At 38.8% G+C, this 18,186-nt stretch overlaps 1 protein-coding gene across 1 annotated transcript in view; it reads left to right on the top strand.

The window, feature by feature from the left end:
• Positions 1 to 11,029: 11,029 nt before the first annotated feature.
• Positions 11,030 to 18,186, top strand: part of LOC123318935 — a 537,083-nt gene continuing 529,926 nt past the window's right edge. The window contains exon 1 of the mRNA XM_044905721.1: positions 11,030 to 12,381. Within this exon, the coding sequence (XP_044761656.1) occupies positions 11,747 to 12,349 (603 nt within the window). The 5' untranslated portion in view covers positions 11,030 to 11,746 and the 3' untranslated portion in view covers positions 12,350 to 12,381. The remainder of the gene's footprint in view (positions 12,382 to 18,186) is intronic.

Below are 18,186 nucleotides of genomic sequence, written 5' to 3' on the forward strand. Positions count from 1 at the left end.
GTGTTCTATTGATGTCAGCGAGGGAGAGATATTGAAGCTTTTAAACAAGTTGGACCCATCCACCACCCCAGGCCTGGATGATATCTCGGCCAGTGTGCTGAAGAGGTGCTCCGCTTCTCTCTCGATACCAATAACCAAGATCATCAAGTTGTCATTCAGTTCTGACCAGTTGCCTTCTGCATGGAAGTTATCCAGGGTTACTCCCATTTTCAAGAAAGGGGACAAACTGTCTGCGAACAATTACCGTCCGATTAGTCTCCTTCCTATCATTGCCAAGGCTGCTGAGAGAGTAGTATGTAGTAGGTTGCTCCAATTTTTGCTTGAGAACAAAATCATACCTGAGCACCAGCATGGTTTCTTACCGGGACACATGTCTGCTTCAATGTCTCGATCACTGGACCAAATCCACCGACAGAGGTATACCTGTAGGTATACCTGTTATCTATCTGGATCTTTCACGAGCCTTCGATCGTGTCCTTTTAAATGGATTGCTTTTAAAGTTGGAGCATTTTGGCGTGAGAGGTGGCGTTCTGGAATGGCTTCGATCCTTCGTTTTTGGCAGGTATTTCTCGGTCAAGGTTGGTGATTCCCTATCTGACTTTACGGCGGTCATCAGTGGCGTCCCACAGGGCTCTGTGTTGGGCCCCATTCTATTCCTGGCATACATCTCAGATCTACCGGTTTTACTTTCATCCTTCTACTCTCAATATGCAGACGACCTCAAGCTTTTCTATGATGCTGGATTTCCTGGGGTTCTTCAAAATGACCTGCTACTGCTGACTCAGTGGTGTCAAAAGTGGCTTCTTCCCCTGAACGTAGAGAAATGCAGAGTTGTTCATCTTGGTAGGGGCAATCCGAGGCATCAGTATTTGATTGATGGCAGGATAATTGAAGCGACTGCAGAGCATAACGATCTTGGTGTGACCATAACGGAGGATCTCTCCTGGACTTCTCACGTTAGCAACATATCATCGAAAGCTAACAAGATCCTGTACATGGTACGACGAGCGTTTCCTAGATGTTCAGTGGATACATGTAGGCAACTATATGGAATATAGTTGGATTTTGGAATACGCTGGCCCTGCATGGTTCCCACACCTTCTTTCTGACCAACACCGTTTGGAACGAATACAGCGCGCCACAACTAGGATCCCTTTTGGTAGAGTTCGGCCATATCTTATGAGGAGAGACTTCAAATGTTCGGGCTTGGCAGTTTTCACGACCGTAGAATGCGTGGAGACCTTATAATGACTTTTCGCGTACTTCATAATTTTATTGGTGGCAACCTCGGCAACATCTTCACTATAAATGACAATAATCTTCGTGGTCACCAGTTCAAACTCTATCACGAGGTGTGTCGAACTCGTGCGAGACAGTTTTTCCTGCCCAACCGGGTATTCACTAGGTGGAACTCTTTGCCGGAAAATCGACTAGACTCTTTATCTTTGTTAGAATAGTTTTCAGTTTGTTTATGTCTGAAGTGTCATTTATGTATAAGATTCATAGGCTTCGGCCTCATCTTATTATCTGGAATAATAATAATAGCTATTTATCTTTATGGAATCGAAATTATTTTAATCATTCATAATGAAACCCATATTTTACGAAACAGCTAATTTTAGAGAAAATATTAGGGTCAATGGTCAATGGGAAGAATATATACAGGGTTGGGATAAAGTTTGGCACCAAATTAATATATTCAAAACGGAACGGACGGTAATTTTGAAGATTTTCATAAAAAATACGTCATGAAAAGCAGAAAGAGTTATCTAATACAAAGTATTTCGTCTTATTTCTCACTATTGATACAAATAACAACGATTTATTTATTTGAATGGATTTTTTCTCAAATGTACAAAAAGACTGAATTTCTTCTTTTTACAGATAATTTTTACATGGAACACGATATGGACAGATCCGAAACAAAGTGCACTTTCAGAATCTGCAGAAATATACAGGGTGTCCCATTTGAATAAAAAAAAGTTTTGTCATTTCCGGTTAAACAGGAAGTATCTCATTAATGAAAATATGCTCATCAGATGCATTGTGGTCCATTACACTTAGCTGCCAAATTTCAAAAATATCGCCCGTTTTGTTTTAAAGATATTAATTTGGTGCCAAACTTAATCCCAACCCTGTATAGGTATACCTATTAAATGATTGATATGTAGCATGTAATTACACACATTCATTATTTGAATGAAGCTGAAATTTTTGTAAACTGCCTTCTCGTCATCATTTTTTTGTTGTATTACATATTAAAAATTTTGCGTTTTTTCGAGTTTGTTGCTGCATCGTTTATGTTTGAGAATTTTTTTGTCAAAATATTGCTATTATGTTTCGTTATGTACCTACGTATTAAGACATTTTCATTTTCATATTTTTCATATGTATGGTTAGATATACATAACAATATATTTTACTATTATCCCCATTATAGGGGATAAATAATATGTCTATTTATTATCATAGCACATTTTTCTGTTAGAATTTTCGTACTTCCATATTGAAAAATAATACAGTTCTTCTGATATTCTTTTTAAGCATATAATACACTCTATATTCTTTTTTCATCTCGATGACCCAAAAAATATCATTATAATTAAAAAAGGAAAAAGAGTTTAGGCAATATCTGAGAAAAAGAACCTTCACTTCATATAAACATTATCTGAATAATTCAGAAGATAGTTTGGTGCCCCCTTAAATCAATTATTACAATTATTCTTCGATATCAAGATTGGCGCCCCAAGTCGTATATGTGTGAGCCGCTTTAGGTGATAATAAAATGACGCACTGACGACGAATCTATTGCAGATAATGACTCGCATACCTCTCCATAGATGGCTACGCGGTATCAAAAAAGATATTTTCGTGTAACTCAAAAACTACAATGGTGCTGTCAAATATTTATACGGCACTAATTTGCACTAATGAGGCACTAAATATTTGACATAATTTCAGAATGAGTGTCCAACTTTTCGCTAACTTCACACTTGTTCGAAAAGCATCAGGCAATTACTGTAAAACTAAAAATGATATCGCATCCGTTTTAAAAGCACTAATATGCACTAGTTAAGCACTAATTATGGCAACAAAAATTTTCACGAAATTCCAATATGTTGGTGCTGGGCGTGAAGTCAGCACCAAAGGAAATCATCTGTGATATTATGAAAACCCTTCATATTTTTCGATTGGTTCCAAAAGCACTAATAGGCACTAATTAAGCACTAAATATTAGTATAATAATTTCATGGTAATTTGAAAATGTTGGTGCTGAGGGTGAAGTCAGCACCAAGAACTTGAATTATCAATTTCTCAAAAACTACAATGGTGCTGTCAAAGATTTATACGGTACTAATAGGCACTAATTAAGCACTAAATATTCAAAATAGTTTCAGAATTAGTGCTTTCAACTTTTCGCTAACTTCACGGACCCATAAATTTCTTGATTTCATCTTTAAATTGAGGTGGATAAATTAAAGTTAACAATTTTGTTTTTTTTTTTGAAAATAAATTTGTTTATTATGCTAGGGGTATAGCTGTTGTTTTCCGCTAATAATTTGAGGACTAATAATTTGAGGACTAATGATTTGAGAACTTCATTTTAAAAAATGTTTTTTGAACATGAGACCGAAATCAGCCTATGTACCAGGGCGTGGAATGCAGACCACTTGATCTTATAAGGGTGTGAATTCGATTAAATCTCGATACGTCCCCCAGAACTTTGTTGTATGTCACTCGAACAGAAATTTTCGTTTAATTTGAAAACTTCATTTCCTGCAATTTTTTTCGTTTTTGCGACTGAGTTCGAGAATAAAAAAGTTTAGTGTACTATCTGAAATATAAATGGCACCGAATTTCTTATTTCGAATGGATCACCCTATATATTATGACATTTTCGGATGTATCTTTGAATTGAATTTTATGTACATTTTCCTCTAGCCATCTTGAGCTGTTTTCGAGTTATTCATTGTTTCTGGAAAAAAAATCACAAATGGAGATTTGTAGAAGACTGAGGATTTCATAAAAGCGCAACGCACATCTCAGATCTGTTTTTGAGCTTTGTTGTGGAAAAGATATTCTACGTTGTTATGTGGAGAAAATTACTTTCTAAAATAAAGAAAGATCGAATGAGGGTCTCAAAGTTAGAATACAATAAAAGCCAAAAATCGATTTCTTTTCGAATCGGAACACTATTTTTTCACTCACATATCAATTTGTAAGGAAAAAATTTTCCACTTCCCAGATATTCGGAAATAACTGTTTACCGGAAGCCAATTAGTTACTAAATATGATGTATGTTTCTCTGTGACATGGTTCAAAGAACTGTCATTAATAGATGCCAAGAAAAATATTTTGAACTATAGTCACAGAGATTCTTATGAATGGGCGATCCATGATACCTTACATGCGCCTAGCTGAAAGTTATTCCCGAATATCACGAAAATGGAATATTGTGGATATAGAAAAACCTTAAATACTTCTTTTATTTGTTTTTTTTTCACAAATTAATAGGTAAGTGAAAAACACAGTGTTTTCATTTGTAAAAATCAATTTTTGCCCTTTTTTTGTATTGCAACTTTGAGACTTTCATTTGATTTTCCTGTATATCAAAAAGTTATATTCTCTACATAACGACGTAGAATATGTTTACGGTAACGAAGCTCGAAAAACAGATCTGAAATTGTGCGTTGCGCTTTTATGAAATCCACAGTGCATTCGTGATTTTTTTCAAAAAACAGTGAATAATTCGAAAACTTCTCACGATGACTATAAGGAAGTGTAAATGAAATAAATATGTAATTTAAAGATACACCAGGAAGTCATTGCTATTTGAAAATATTCCAGAAATGAAGTTCTAATTGACTGATATGTTCATACAAAATTTGAAACAGATCCAAATATTATTTCTCCATAAACTTTTAATGGGCACTCTCGGTGGGACACCGATAGGATAGCAAAACGTCACCCACCTGAAGATGCAATAACTCTATTTCTTAGAATTAATTGATTGTTCTTTACAAGTGAGAACATATTCACTATTTTTTCTGTCCCAAAATTTTTGTGATGATTTATCAATAATTTGGAAGAAAAACAAAAAAAAATTTTTGAATTTTGATCAGTTCAAACTTGCCTGTAATTTCGGAGAAGTCTATTCGTTTGATTTCATCAAATGTTGTCATCTCCTGCAAAAAAAAAGGCGAAAAAACATGCTCAATATCAGAAAGTTTTCGCTGAGATGTTTTTGCTGTAATCTCACTGAAATTTCAGTTCGAATTCAATTCCTGCTGTAAGGAAGGCAAGTAAAATTCAAAACGTTGGAAACAGCATTAAATATACCACCTGCAAGAAAAGATTCGAAACTTGAATAGGTACACCTAAAGGAAAACACCTTTTAGTTTGTCCGTAAATTAGAAACCGGAAGAAAAATAACGATTGGCTTCATCATTCAGCTATTCTCAGAATATAAGGAAAATTAATGAAAGCCTCTCCTTTGACCCCAATTCTTGTATTTTCCGTGCTTTCATCTAGATGCTCATGCCAGGCCGAATAGACGTTCTTTCCCTGCTAATTTCTTTTCATTATACCGTATAGGCTGATGGAAAATTGAACACATTCAGGTACAAGCTGACGGAGGATGAAAATGTATTCTCTTTCTGCAGAGGCCAACTTTTCAAACAGAGCACAAAGAATATTCGTTCCTCACCATGATATGCGCATTTTTTTTACTCCTAAACAGCCGCTCTCAACGCTGACTCTACTTATAATATTAAGAATAAAAATAAAGGTCCTTTATTTTGTACTTGTTAAAAATTGAGCGAAGCCGCCCTCCGACCTCTCTCTAGTCTACGCTCCTGACCAGCTCCGGTGACGCGTATGGTACCACAATTCTGCGGTGCGCTGGCTGAACGACGCAGCGGCCCCACTTTCCGTGTTTTTCAGGAGTGAAAAACTACACATTTCCATATTTCTTAAGATTCTCTTTGTGAGCTCCGTAGAATTAACTTCGCGCTGCTATCACATTGACTTGTAACACCTCATTTTAAGTTCACCTCTTTTAGTTGTTCTCAATTTTTAAGTCTTCTCGCACAATCCTGGTGCTAAATTGTTCTTCTCACAAGGTAAAGTACACTCAGACTTCTCATAATTATAAATTACACCATTTTCATGACCATTTCACTCTGAAGAAATTAGTCCACGTGCAAGAGATTCAGAATCTAGAAATAGATTCCGAATCCTTGCAAGCACTGCTCAATTGAAACGTCCACTCAAGACAACTCGAACCATTGCCGTCTCAGAAATATATATTTTATTATATTTCATAATTTATATAGATTTTCAGACTTCTCTAGATCCTCTCACATGAAAATGGGTATGTAGCACCAGGATTGAAACTTCTCAAGTTCATCTTCATAGAATTGATATCTGATTCATTGTCATCTCATAATATTCTTTATTATTAGAATCAGTTTAATCATTTTTATGGCAACTCTTGGGATCACCTCGTTATACATATTACTAATTCATGGTGTTGAGTTTCAGATGAATGAATCCTCATATTCTCCAGGGTGGACCCTGGATGTAGCTGTTCTCCTCAGAACAGGATGTGAACACCTCAAGTTTCGTTAAGCGACCAGTGATGATGCTCGATACACCTCGACCTAGGCTCCACCCTGGAAAGTCTGCTCGAACACTCATGTCTACTCACTTGGTATGGTCTACTCTTTATAATATGTACTCTCATTGTTTCTCTTCTATATTCATTCATCGGACTCAACATGCATGTTAGTTTTCTCAGCCTTCAGCACATCTCAAAATCTACGATTAGAGATTTATTCAACTCAGTACTCTCATGACTTCTCTTAATTTATCAATTGTTTCTTCTATTTTTCTGATGAACGTTCTAATCGTGCTTACTTGTAAGCAGTTCGTCTCTGTAAATGCTGAATACATTGATAAATTTTTGCACTCTTCAAGATCATCTCAATGTATATGAATTATACTATGTTCTTCTCATATTAATTATGATTGTCCTTTTCATTAATTAATTATTATCGAACCTCTCATTTAATTAGAATTTATTGCCCTTTTCATATTATTTTTTAATATTCTAGTGCTTCTCAAATTCATTTAATTCTGTGCTTCTCATTTAACTTGTGCTACTCTTGTTCTGCTCATACTTACATTAACATTATTGATCAACTCAAATTTAATGTATCGATTTCTCGTTGATGATCAGACTTAGACATTGCAGTTTCACCTCGGGCCTATTTCTCTGTACTCTCGCGTCTTCTCTTTAAAATTAAGTATTCTAACCTTCGCGTTTTCTGATAGAAAAAGGAGGCTCTCGCAATCAATTTTCAATTGATTGCCCTATCACTGTGTAACCGTTGTGTTGATATTGAATTTATTGAACTCCTCAACGTCTAAGGCTGACATCAAGTGACTTCTCATTTGAACTGCTCTGGACCATCTCTTGTTTTTAATTGGATATTGTCTCTCTGAGTTTATAGATGTGGTTAATATTAGTTGCTTTTTACTGTATTAGCTTCATGCAGGTGACATATTCATTTTATGATTGTGAACGATACTCAATAAATGTTTTTATACCATCTCCAACTCAATTATCTTTTCATACAGTCCACTACTCTTTAATTACAAAATCATAACACCCTAGATTTTTTAACATTTGGTCCTTCGGGCCGGATAATTGAGTTGGAATTTAATCATCGTTCACTAATCATAGTTCTCCTCTCTGCCCTCTCATGAAATTGTGCACCTCGATCAAGAATACTTCGAGTAAGATAAATTCTTTCTTAATAAGCCTGCTCATGCCTTCATCTCCACAAGCATTCGTCCTCTCAAGGAGTCTCTCGAGCCACCTCAAAGGCCATCTCATCCGGTTGCTTCGTCCTCGTCTGCTCAGACATCTCATTACCAGTCTTCTCTGGCGACTACTCAAGTAATTCAACTCCTCAATTTCTAATGCTGAACGCCTCCATTACCTAAGATCTTCTTCAGTCGACTCCTCTGAAGTAGATCTGTCGATTGGCTCTCACTGGCACACCTCACTTCCCATAGCTTGGGGAAGTCTCATTTCTCAATACGAGGACAAACATCTCCTCTTGGCTGCTCTTTGCGATAAGATCTTCTCGACCCCTCAATGTTCGTCTCAAACAAGTACTCGTTTCTATTATGAGACCCAGCTCTAGACCAAAACCCTCGTATTCTCACGAAGCCGCCTCTAATGTCGCTTGTTCCAAAGTCTCCTCTAAGATCTGCTCAAAAATCGCCTTCTCATTTAACGGACAAAACGGCCCCACGATCACCTCAGCCGAGCCGTCTCACTAAAGTCACTTCAAGCCTTCTCATCCAAGCCTACTCAAAAGACCAGCAGAGCCAAGCCAGACACCTCAAAAAAGGCCTTAAGTACTCAGGCAGTCATCAAAACCCCTCGAAGACAGCTCATCTCATTATCGACCGCTCATCACACCAGTCATCTCGTACAACGCAAGACTCCTCATCGAATCTGGATCGGAACTCTCGTTTATCTCTGAAGACTTCTCAAGACAGCTCAGCCTTCCTCGAAGCCAATCCAAAGTCACCATCGTTGGAATTGGTGGAGCCGCCTCAAGATCAAGAGGACCAGTACTGATCACACTGAAATCTCTTCACAATCACAAAATCGTGAATATAAATGCTCATATCTTGTCATCTCCATTTACTAATCTACCATCTTTCAATTGTTGCACACGACCACGTTTGCCACACCTCGACAATTTGAAGCTCGCCGATCCAGAGTTCTACACCTCAAGGCCAATCGACATCATATTGGGTGCTGATGTCTAGGGTTCCATCATTCTTCCTCAACTCCGAAAAGGGCCAGATGGGTCAACTCCAACAGCTCAGCTCTCGAACTTTGGATGGTTGGTCCTAGGTCCAATATGCCCTCATCAAGAAGTCTGCTCAAGTGTGTCTCCTCAGTACCATGCCACTCAAGAATCTGACCTTCAAAGCCTTCTCGAAAAGTTCTGGGAACAAGAAGAAGTCAAGACCACCTCCGTAAGTCAACTCACTGCTGACGAGCAGGAATGTGAAGACCACTTCAAGAACACTCACTCTCGACTTCCTTCTGGACGATACATGGTAAGACTCCCATTAAAGTCATCTTCTAATCTTTTGGGATCTTCCAGACAACGTGCCCTCCGATGCCTCCAAGGACAATTTCGCAAGTTCGAGGGAAACCAAGAATATTGCCAGCTCTACACGGACTTCCTCACTGAATACGAACAACTCAAGCACATGAAGAAGGCTCCCTCAGACATCTCGCATCCCAGATACTATTTGCCGCATCATGGAATTCTCAAACCAGGCAGCTCCTCCACCAAATTGCGAGTAGTGTTCAATGGTTCCAGTCCCACCTCAACAGGCCTCTCACTGAACGACATCATGCACACAGGAGCGAAACTTCAGTTAGATGTTATTGATGTATTGTTCTGGGTACGTCGCTTTAAATTTGTGTTTTCCACAGACATCACGAAGATGTACAGACAGATCATGGTGCATCCAGACGATTGGGGTCTCCAATGCATTCTCTGGCGAAACTCAGAAGATGAGATAGCGACGTACCACCTCACCACCGTCACCTATGGAACCAAGGCTGCTCCTTTCTTGGCCATTCGAGTCCTCCTCCAGCTCATCGAAGATGAAGGTCACAAGTATCCACTCGCCATTCCACCACTCACCAAAGGTCGCTATGTTGATGATATCTATGGTGGTGCAGACACGAAAGAAGAACTCTCAGAAATCGCTATCGACCTGAAAAATCTCTGCATGGCGGGCGGCCTCCCCTTAGCAAAGTGGCAATCGAACTCTCCAAGTACGCTCAAGATGGTAACCGAGGAAGAAATGATACCATCGCCAATCTCATTTGACGACTGTCCTACTTCAACGAAACTTCTAGGCCTCCTCTGGTATCCTCAAGAGGATTACTTCTCGTTCAAGATCAACTCAAGCTCATCTGGGTCTGTGGTAACTAAACGTACTATGTTATCTCATATCGCTCAACTCTTTGATCCACTTGGTTTAGTATCCCCTGTCACGATCAGGGCCAAAATGTTGTTGCAGGAACTTTGGCTCCAGAAACTGTCATGGGACGAACCACTGTCACCTCAACTCACAGAAAGATGGTGTAACATCAGAGAAGATCTCAAATCACTGGCCAGTGTACGTGCTCCTCGATGGGTAGGCACCCAAGAAAATGCTACCTTAGAAATTCACGGTTTCTCTGATGCTTCTCAACTTGCCATGGCAGCAGTCCTCTATCTCGTAGTCCGCTCACCGTCCACAGGATCCAAAGTCACATTGCTCTGCTCGAAAACAAAAGTAACGCCGTTGAAACGCCTCACAATCCCGCGCCTCGAACTCACAGCATCTCTCATCTTGGCCAAGTTAACTAATTATGCTCATCGTGTTTTAGATACACAGATACACTCAACGACTTTGTGGACGGACTCAACAGTATCTCTCACGTGGATCACATCTCACCCAGCTCGCTGGAAGGACTTTGTTCGAAACAGGGTAGAGCTCATCCAAGAACTAACTCCAGGTGAACAATGGAGATACGTTTCCGGCAGGGAAAATCCAGCGGACTGTGCTTCTCGTGGCTTCTCGTCATCTCAACTACTGAACAGCACTCTATGGTGGACGGATTTCCAAGTCACCAGATTCCTGGCCCAATGGTCAGCCGGCAACGACAATTGACCCCGAATCTGAAGCAAGACCCACCAAGAACCTCCTCACGGCCGCAACTCTAGACTACTCGTGGGATCTTATATACAGGTATTCTTCTCTCAATAAATTGTTAAGAATCACCTCTCTCTGTTTAAGAGTCCTCGCCCGACTCAGACACTCCTCAACTCTGAACTTCACAACTCCGCTCACCTCAACTGACTTGGAAAAATCAAGGATCTATTGGATCAAGGCTACTCAAGAAGTGTATTTTCCTCAAGAACTCAAGGCTCTTCAAAATGGTACTGCTCTGTCATGCTCACATGTGTTCAGTAGACTCACGGCGTTCATCGACCATGAAGGTGTCATTCGTGTAGGCGGACGAATCACCAACGCTCTCTTAGACCCAGATAGCAAGCATCCTGCAATAATTCCTCGAGCTTCTCAAATTATTCTCTAATTATAGATTCTGCTCACAAACGAACTCTCCATGGAGGTACACAACTCACACTGTCCACCATCCGACAACAATATTGGATCATTGGAGGAAGAGCCCCAGTGAAATCCCACATCCTGAAGTGTGTTACATGTGCACGGCATCGAGGTATAAGAGCTCAACAACTCATGGGCCAGTTACCAGAACCACGCGTTAGACCATCTCGTCCCTTTCTCCACACTGGTGTAGACTACGCCGGACCTCTCACTATCAAAGCCTGGAAAGGAAGAGGAGCAAAGACACACAAAGGCTGGGTTTGTGTGTTTGTCTGCTTCGCCACCTCAGCAGTACACCTCGAAGCCGTAAGTGATTACACCACTGAATCATTTATTGCTGCGTTCCGTAGATTCACCGCTCGACGAGGCATCTGTGAAACACTATACTCTGACTGCGGAACCAACTTCATGGGAGCCGATGCCACTCTCAAGACCATGTTCTCAAAAGCCTCCTCACAAAACCAGGTCATCGCCGAACTCCTCTTGAAAGAAGTGGTGCTTCAACCCGCCGGCAGCTCCTCACATGGGAGGAAAATGGGAAGCAGCAGTGAAGTCTTTCAAATACCACCTCGCCCGGGCTACCAAGGATCAGCCATTCACCATGGAAGAGCTGATCACACTCCTCACCCAGATCGAAGCCATCCTCAATTCAAGACCTCTCGAACCACTCAGCGATGATCCTGAAGACTGCTCCGCTCTCACACCAGGCCACTTCTTAATAGGTACAGCTCTGAACACCGTACCTGAGCCATCTCTCGAAGACCTCTCGACTTCTCGACTGTCAAGATGGCAGTTAATTCAGCAACGCACCCAGCAGTTCTGGTCCAAATGGTCAACTCAATTTCTACAACGTCAACTCTCCATCTCAAAGTGGCACCATCCAGCCCATGACATAAAGGTTGGTTCACTAGTACTCCTCACCGATGAAAGATTACCTCCTTGCAAGTGGCCATTAGGGCGAGTAATGGCTGTGCACCCAGGGACAAACGGCCTTGTTCGTGTCGTCACTCTCAAGACCTCCACGTCCACTCTAACCAGACCGATCTCGAAGTTGGCAATTCTGCCAGTGTCCACTCCAGACGAAGCAAGAAAGAATTTCAACCCCTCAAGTCTTCTCGATAACTAACGCTGTTAGTTATGGCGGGCGGAATGTTAAAAATTGAGCGAAGCCGCCCTCCGACCTCTCTCTAGTCTACGCTCCTGACCAGCTCCGGTGACGCGTATGGTACCACAATTCTGCGGTGCGCTGGCTGAACGACGCAGCGGCCCCACTTTCCGTGTTTTTCAGGAGTGAAAAACTACACATTTCCATATTTCTTAAGATTCTCTTTGTGAGCTCCGTAGAATTAACTTCGCGCTGCTATCACATTGACTTGTAACACCTCATTTTAAGTTCACCTCTTTTAGTTGTTCTCAATTTTTAAGTCTTCTCGCACAATCCTGGTGCTAAATTGTTCTTCTCACAAGGTAAAGTACACTCAGACTTCTCATAATTATAAATTACACCATTTTCATGACCATTTCACTCTGAAGAAATTAGTCCACGTGCAAGAGATTCAGAATCTAGAAATAGATTCCGAATCCTTGCAAGCACTGCTCAATTGAAACGTCCACTCAAGACAACTCGAACCATTGCCGTCTCAGAAATATATATTTTATTATATTTCATAATTTATATAGATTTTCAGACTTCTCTAGATCCTCTCACATGAAAATGGGTATGTAGAAACCAGGATTGAAACTTCTCAAGTTCATCTTCATAGAATTGATATCTGATTCATTGTCATCTCATAATATTCTTTATTATTAGAATCAGTTTAATCATTTTTATGGCAACTCTTGTGATCACCTCGTTATACATATTACTAATTCATGGTGTTGAGTTTCAGATGAATGAATCCTCATATTCTCCAGGGTGGACCCTGGATGTAGCTGTTTTCCTCAGAACAGGATGTGAACACCTCAAGTTTCGTTAAGCGACCAGTGATGATGCTCGATACACCTCGACCTAGGCTCCACCCTGGAAAGTCTGCTCGAACACTCATGTCTACTCACTTGGTATGGTCTACTCTTTATAATATGTACTCTCATTGTTTCTCTTCTATATTCATTCATCGGACTCAACATGCATGTTAGTTTTCTCAGCCTTCAGCACATCTCAAAATCTACGATTAGAGATTTATTCAACTCAGTACTCTCATGACTTCTCTTAATTTATCAATTGTTTCTTCTATTTTTCTGATGAACGTTCTAATCGTGCTTACTTGTAAGCAGTTCGTCTCTGTAAATGCTGAATACATTGATAAATTTTTGCACTCTTCAAGATCATCTCAATGTATATGAATTATACTATGTTCTTCTCATATTAATTATGATTGTCCTTTTCATTAATTAATTATTATCGAACCTCTCATTTAATTAGAATTTATTGCCCTTTTCATATTATTTTTTAATATTCTAGTGCTTCTCAAATTCATTTAATTCTGTGCTTCTCATTTAACTTGTGCTACTCTTGTTCTGCTCATACTTACATTAACATTATTGATCAACTCAAATTTAATGTATCGATTTCTCGTTGATGATCAGACTTAGACATTGCAGTTTCACCTCGGGCCTATTTCTCTGTACTCTCGCGTCTTCTCTTTAAAATTCAGTATTCTAACCTTCGCGTTTTCTGATAGAAAAAGGAGGCTCTCGCAATCAATTTTCAATTGATTGCCCTATCACTGTGTAACCGTTGTGTTGATATTGAATTTATTGAACTCCTCAACGTCTAAGGCTGACATCAAGTGACTTCTCATTTGAACTGCTATGGACCATCTCTTGTTTTTAATTGGATATTGTCTCTCTGAGTTTATAGATGTGGTTAATATTAGTTGCTTTTTACTGTATTAGCTTCATGCAGGTGACATATTCATTTTATGATTGTGAACGATACTCAATAAATGTTTTTATACCATCTCCAACTCAATTATCTTTTCATACAGTCCACTACTCTTTAATTACAAAATCATAACACCCTAGATTTTTTAACAGTACTCTATGAATACAATCATGAGGCGAAGTTTAGCCTATAGCTATTCTACTTAACCTCTTACAATAATTTTATCGAAAACAAATACGACAAAAATAAATTCTGATATAATATAACGAAACAAGAGGAAAAAAAAACATTTTCTACTAAAACTACAACTATACTATACTACAAAAACAATAAACTTAACTATTCTGAGAAAGTAGCAAGTGTCTTCTCAAATGTTTCCTAACACCATTCACAGAGTAACTATCGAATAGGTACTTAAAGCTATTATATACACTGACAGCACAAAACGTGGAGGATCGCTGAAACATGGCTGACCTAAATCGGGGCAACATAAGCCTATTCCTATGTCTTACAGACACATCATGAACATCTCCTCGAAAGATGAGCTTATCACACAAATATGGAGGGTTTGACGAAGTCAAAATTTTTTTATTGAAACAGCAAGCTGCAATCTGTACAAGCCATCGAGTTTTAACCACTGGAGTTCCTTTATCTTACTAGAGATCCTGGAAAACTTGCGCAAACCGAATATGAATCTACAACATGCATTTTGAACTTTCTGAAGTCGGTACTTAGTTGTGGAGTCCAAGCAAGGATAGAACAATATCAAGCCATAATTCAATATAGACAGCACAAGGGACTCACAAAGGTATTTACGCGAACGAAAATCCAGAATACGCCGATTCCTATATAGATGTCTCAGTGCAAGGTACGACTTCTTTACGAGCAGCGCAACATGCTCAACAAATCTCAGTCTGCAGTTGAAAATGATTCCAAGATTCCTACAGCTGTTAGCAAACGGAATTCGCTCATCACCAACTTTAAGGATAATCTGCTCTGAATTAATTCTAGATCCACTAGAAAAAAGCAATGAGACACACTTCGGGATACTCAACGTGAGATTATTGGCACTGGAGTACTCTACTTTTTCTTCTTCTTCTTCTTCCTTTTGCTAGTCCTGTTTTCTCCAACTTTTCATTCGATGTCCTGTGACGAAGTTCAGGAGTCAGCTCATCTCTTCGGTGGTCTTCCTAAGGGTTCGGTTTTTCCTTGTATGCGGCCTTGGCGAGTCTATCGTCCTGCATCCTCTCTACATGCTGTCTCCATTCTCTTCTTCTCCCTCGTTACCACCTTACGACATCTGGCATATTATCGCACCGCTCCCGGATCTCACTGCTTCGCTGTCTGTCCCACAGTGTGACGCCTGCGATCGCTCGCAGGGTCCTCATTTCGGTTGTTCGTAGTGCTCTTTTCGTCCTGCTAGTGTACTCTACTAATCTGGACAAATCTGCATTGATCTTCGTCACCGCTACATCAACATCAGAGGGATGGAAAGTCGAATCTGCGCATCATTTGCGCATCTTGACGCAGAAGGCAAAACTGATAAAAATTAATTATTTCATTGAAATACTGGATTGATGTGGTCAATACCTGATGAAAGTCCACAATTAAACTTAAAGCAGATTATACGATTTTTACAAAATGAGATTTTTTACCGCGGCACAGGTTTCGCTCTCTCAATGGCATCTTAAGGTGTCTGAAGATAAACTAAAATATTCGGTACCAAACAAGATATATAAGCAAGCATTCAATTCTACTCCCAAGTATCTGGAGGAGATAATGACAGTTTTGCTCCGAATGTCTTGGAAACTGTCATTATCCCCTCTAGATTAGATGATTACACGCATTGAAAAGCGAATGCAAAACCTCTGAAAAAAATTGCAATGAAGCAGGATACCACAGAAACATTGAAAACCTACTGCATTGACATAGATCACGGTCATCAAAATTCTTTTATTTTTCACGTAAATTGAATTCTATATATTTATTTTATCTATTTGTTCGTTCCATATTTTGTGTTCCAAACGAGTTGAAAGACCTCGGTAGATGGCCTTTTGGATCATGTTTCAATATATAACTTTCTGTTATGAAAGAACTGTAGCGGGTTGCTAGGACAGGTGTAGCAGGTATGTATATACTAGGAGTTCAACTAACGTTTCGCCAATTTTATTTTGGCTTCATCAGAGGCTGAAAATACGGAAATTATAATTTTGCAGAAATTTAACATGTACAACATTAAAATTCAAGTCATTAAACCATACAATATTGAAATACACGACAACACAATTACACAATTATATCAAAATAACATCTTCACAGACACAACGGTATTACAAGGTTTTATTGGAAAACACTTACAGTCTCTTATTTTTCACCTTTGTCAAAATTCTTAATCTCGGAATCATGAATCGAATACACGGAGTAAGTTTTATATAAATTTAAATTGTTTAAATCAAGAGTAAGGATTTATTTTTCACCACGATGCAGTCAGACTACGTTCTACCTAATGAAATGTCATTATTAGGTCGTTGTTAAAACAGTTGTCTGTTGTCACACGATCAGTACACCGTCGCTTCCACTTCCGTTCGCTGGATGCCGCCCACGTATGTTCTGTGTCCGTGAACTTAGCACCCACATTTTCGAAAATGAAGATAATTTTTTTTTTGCATTCGTTTGTAACTCGTAAGTAACTATTTGTAACACGAAAATTTTCGTTTGTAACCTAACCTATGATGAAAAAATTACACCCCCAAAATGCGAAGTTAGCACCCACATTTTTGAAAATGAAGATAATTTTGTTTGCATCCGTTTGTAACTCGTTAGTAACTATTTGTAACACGAAAATTTTAGTTTGTAACCTAACCTATGATGAAAAAATTACACCCCCAAAATGCGAAGTAAGCACCCACTTTTTCGAAAATGAAGGCAATTTTTTTTGCATTCTTTCGTAGCTCTTTAGTAACTATTTGTAACACGAAAATGTTCATTTTTACCTCGAAGATAATGCCAGAAAAACACCGCATTCCACTGGGTGCTTACTTACTTATTAGAATATAGTTGGAAGTCCATCGTTAGTAACTATTTGTAACAAGGTTTGTAACCTAACATATATTGGTAAAATGACACCCTCGAAATGCGAAGTTAGCGAATGAACGTCATTAGTAACTTTTTTTATTTGTACAATTTCGTTTGTAACCTCAGCTATGATGAGAAATTGACACCCCCCAATATTCGAACCTAGCGCCTACTCTTTCGAAAATGAAGATAATTTTTTTTACATTCGTTAGTAAATCGTTAGTAAACTATTTGTAACAAAAAAATGTTCGTATTATAACTCAAAGATAGTGCTAGAAAAACAACGCATTCCGCTGGGAGAGTGTTTGTAAATCAGAATTTTTTATTTGTAACTTTATATGCAATAAACTCAATAGCACCAATAAAATGCAAAGTTAGCACATACACATTTTGGAAAATACTGAATCACTTTATTGCTTTCGATAATACTTCATCTGTTAATATTCGTGAAACAAATTTAAAAGTAATGTATGGTAGATATAACTTTCGGGTATAATCATTGCATTAATAGGTTATATCACACATTCAGGTTCTCAAAACTTTCAGAATTTCTCAATAAATAAATATGTAGTCACAGAGGAAGTACTCATTTTACGGGAGCAATACACTAATTCAGAATTCTTCAGAATGTGTATATGCTAATTTTGCACTTTAGGGGTGTTGTCAATTGAAGAGTAGATTACTAATGAAAAATTATGTGTGTCGAACATTTAGTAACAGGGTACTAACGAGTTACAAACGAATGCAAAAAAAATTAATAGTAACTTACGATGAACTTTTCAACCGTACGTTATTTTTCGTGAAAAAGTGGCCTTGAAGTTAGCACCCAGCGAAATGCGGTGTTTTTCTACCAGTATCTTTGAGGTACAAACGAAAATTTTAGTGAAAAAGTTTTCCTCGGTTTCGAGAATGTGGGTGCTAACCTCTCATTTTGGGGGTGTCATTTTCCCATCATAGGTTAGGTTACAAACGAAAATTTTTGTGTTACAAATAGTTACTAACGA

The sequence above is a fragment of the Coccinella septempunctata genome, chromosome 8, assembly GCF_907165205.1.
Source record: "Coccinella septempunctata chromosome 8, icCocSept1.1, whole genome shotgun sequence".
NCBI lineage: Eukaryota > Metazoa > Arthropoda > Insecta > Coleoptera > Coccinellidae > Coccinella > Coccinella septempunctata.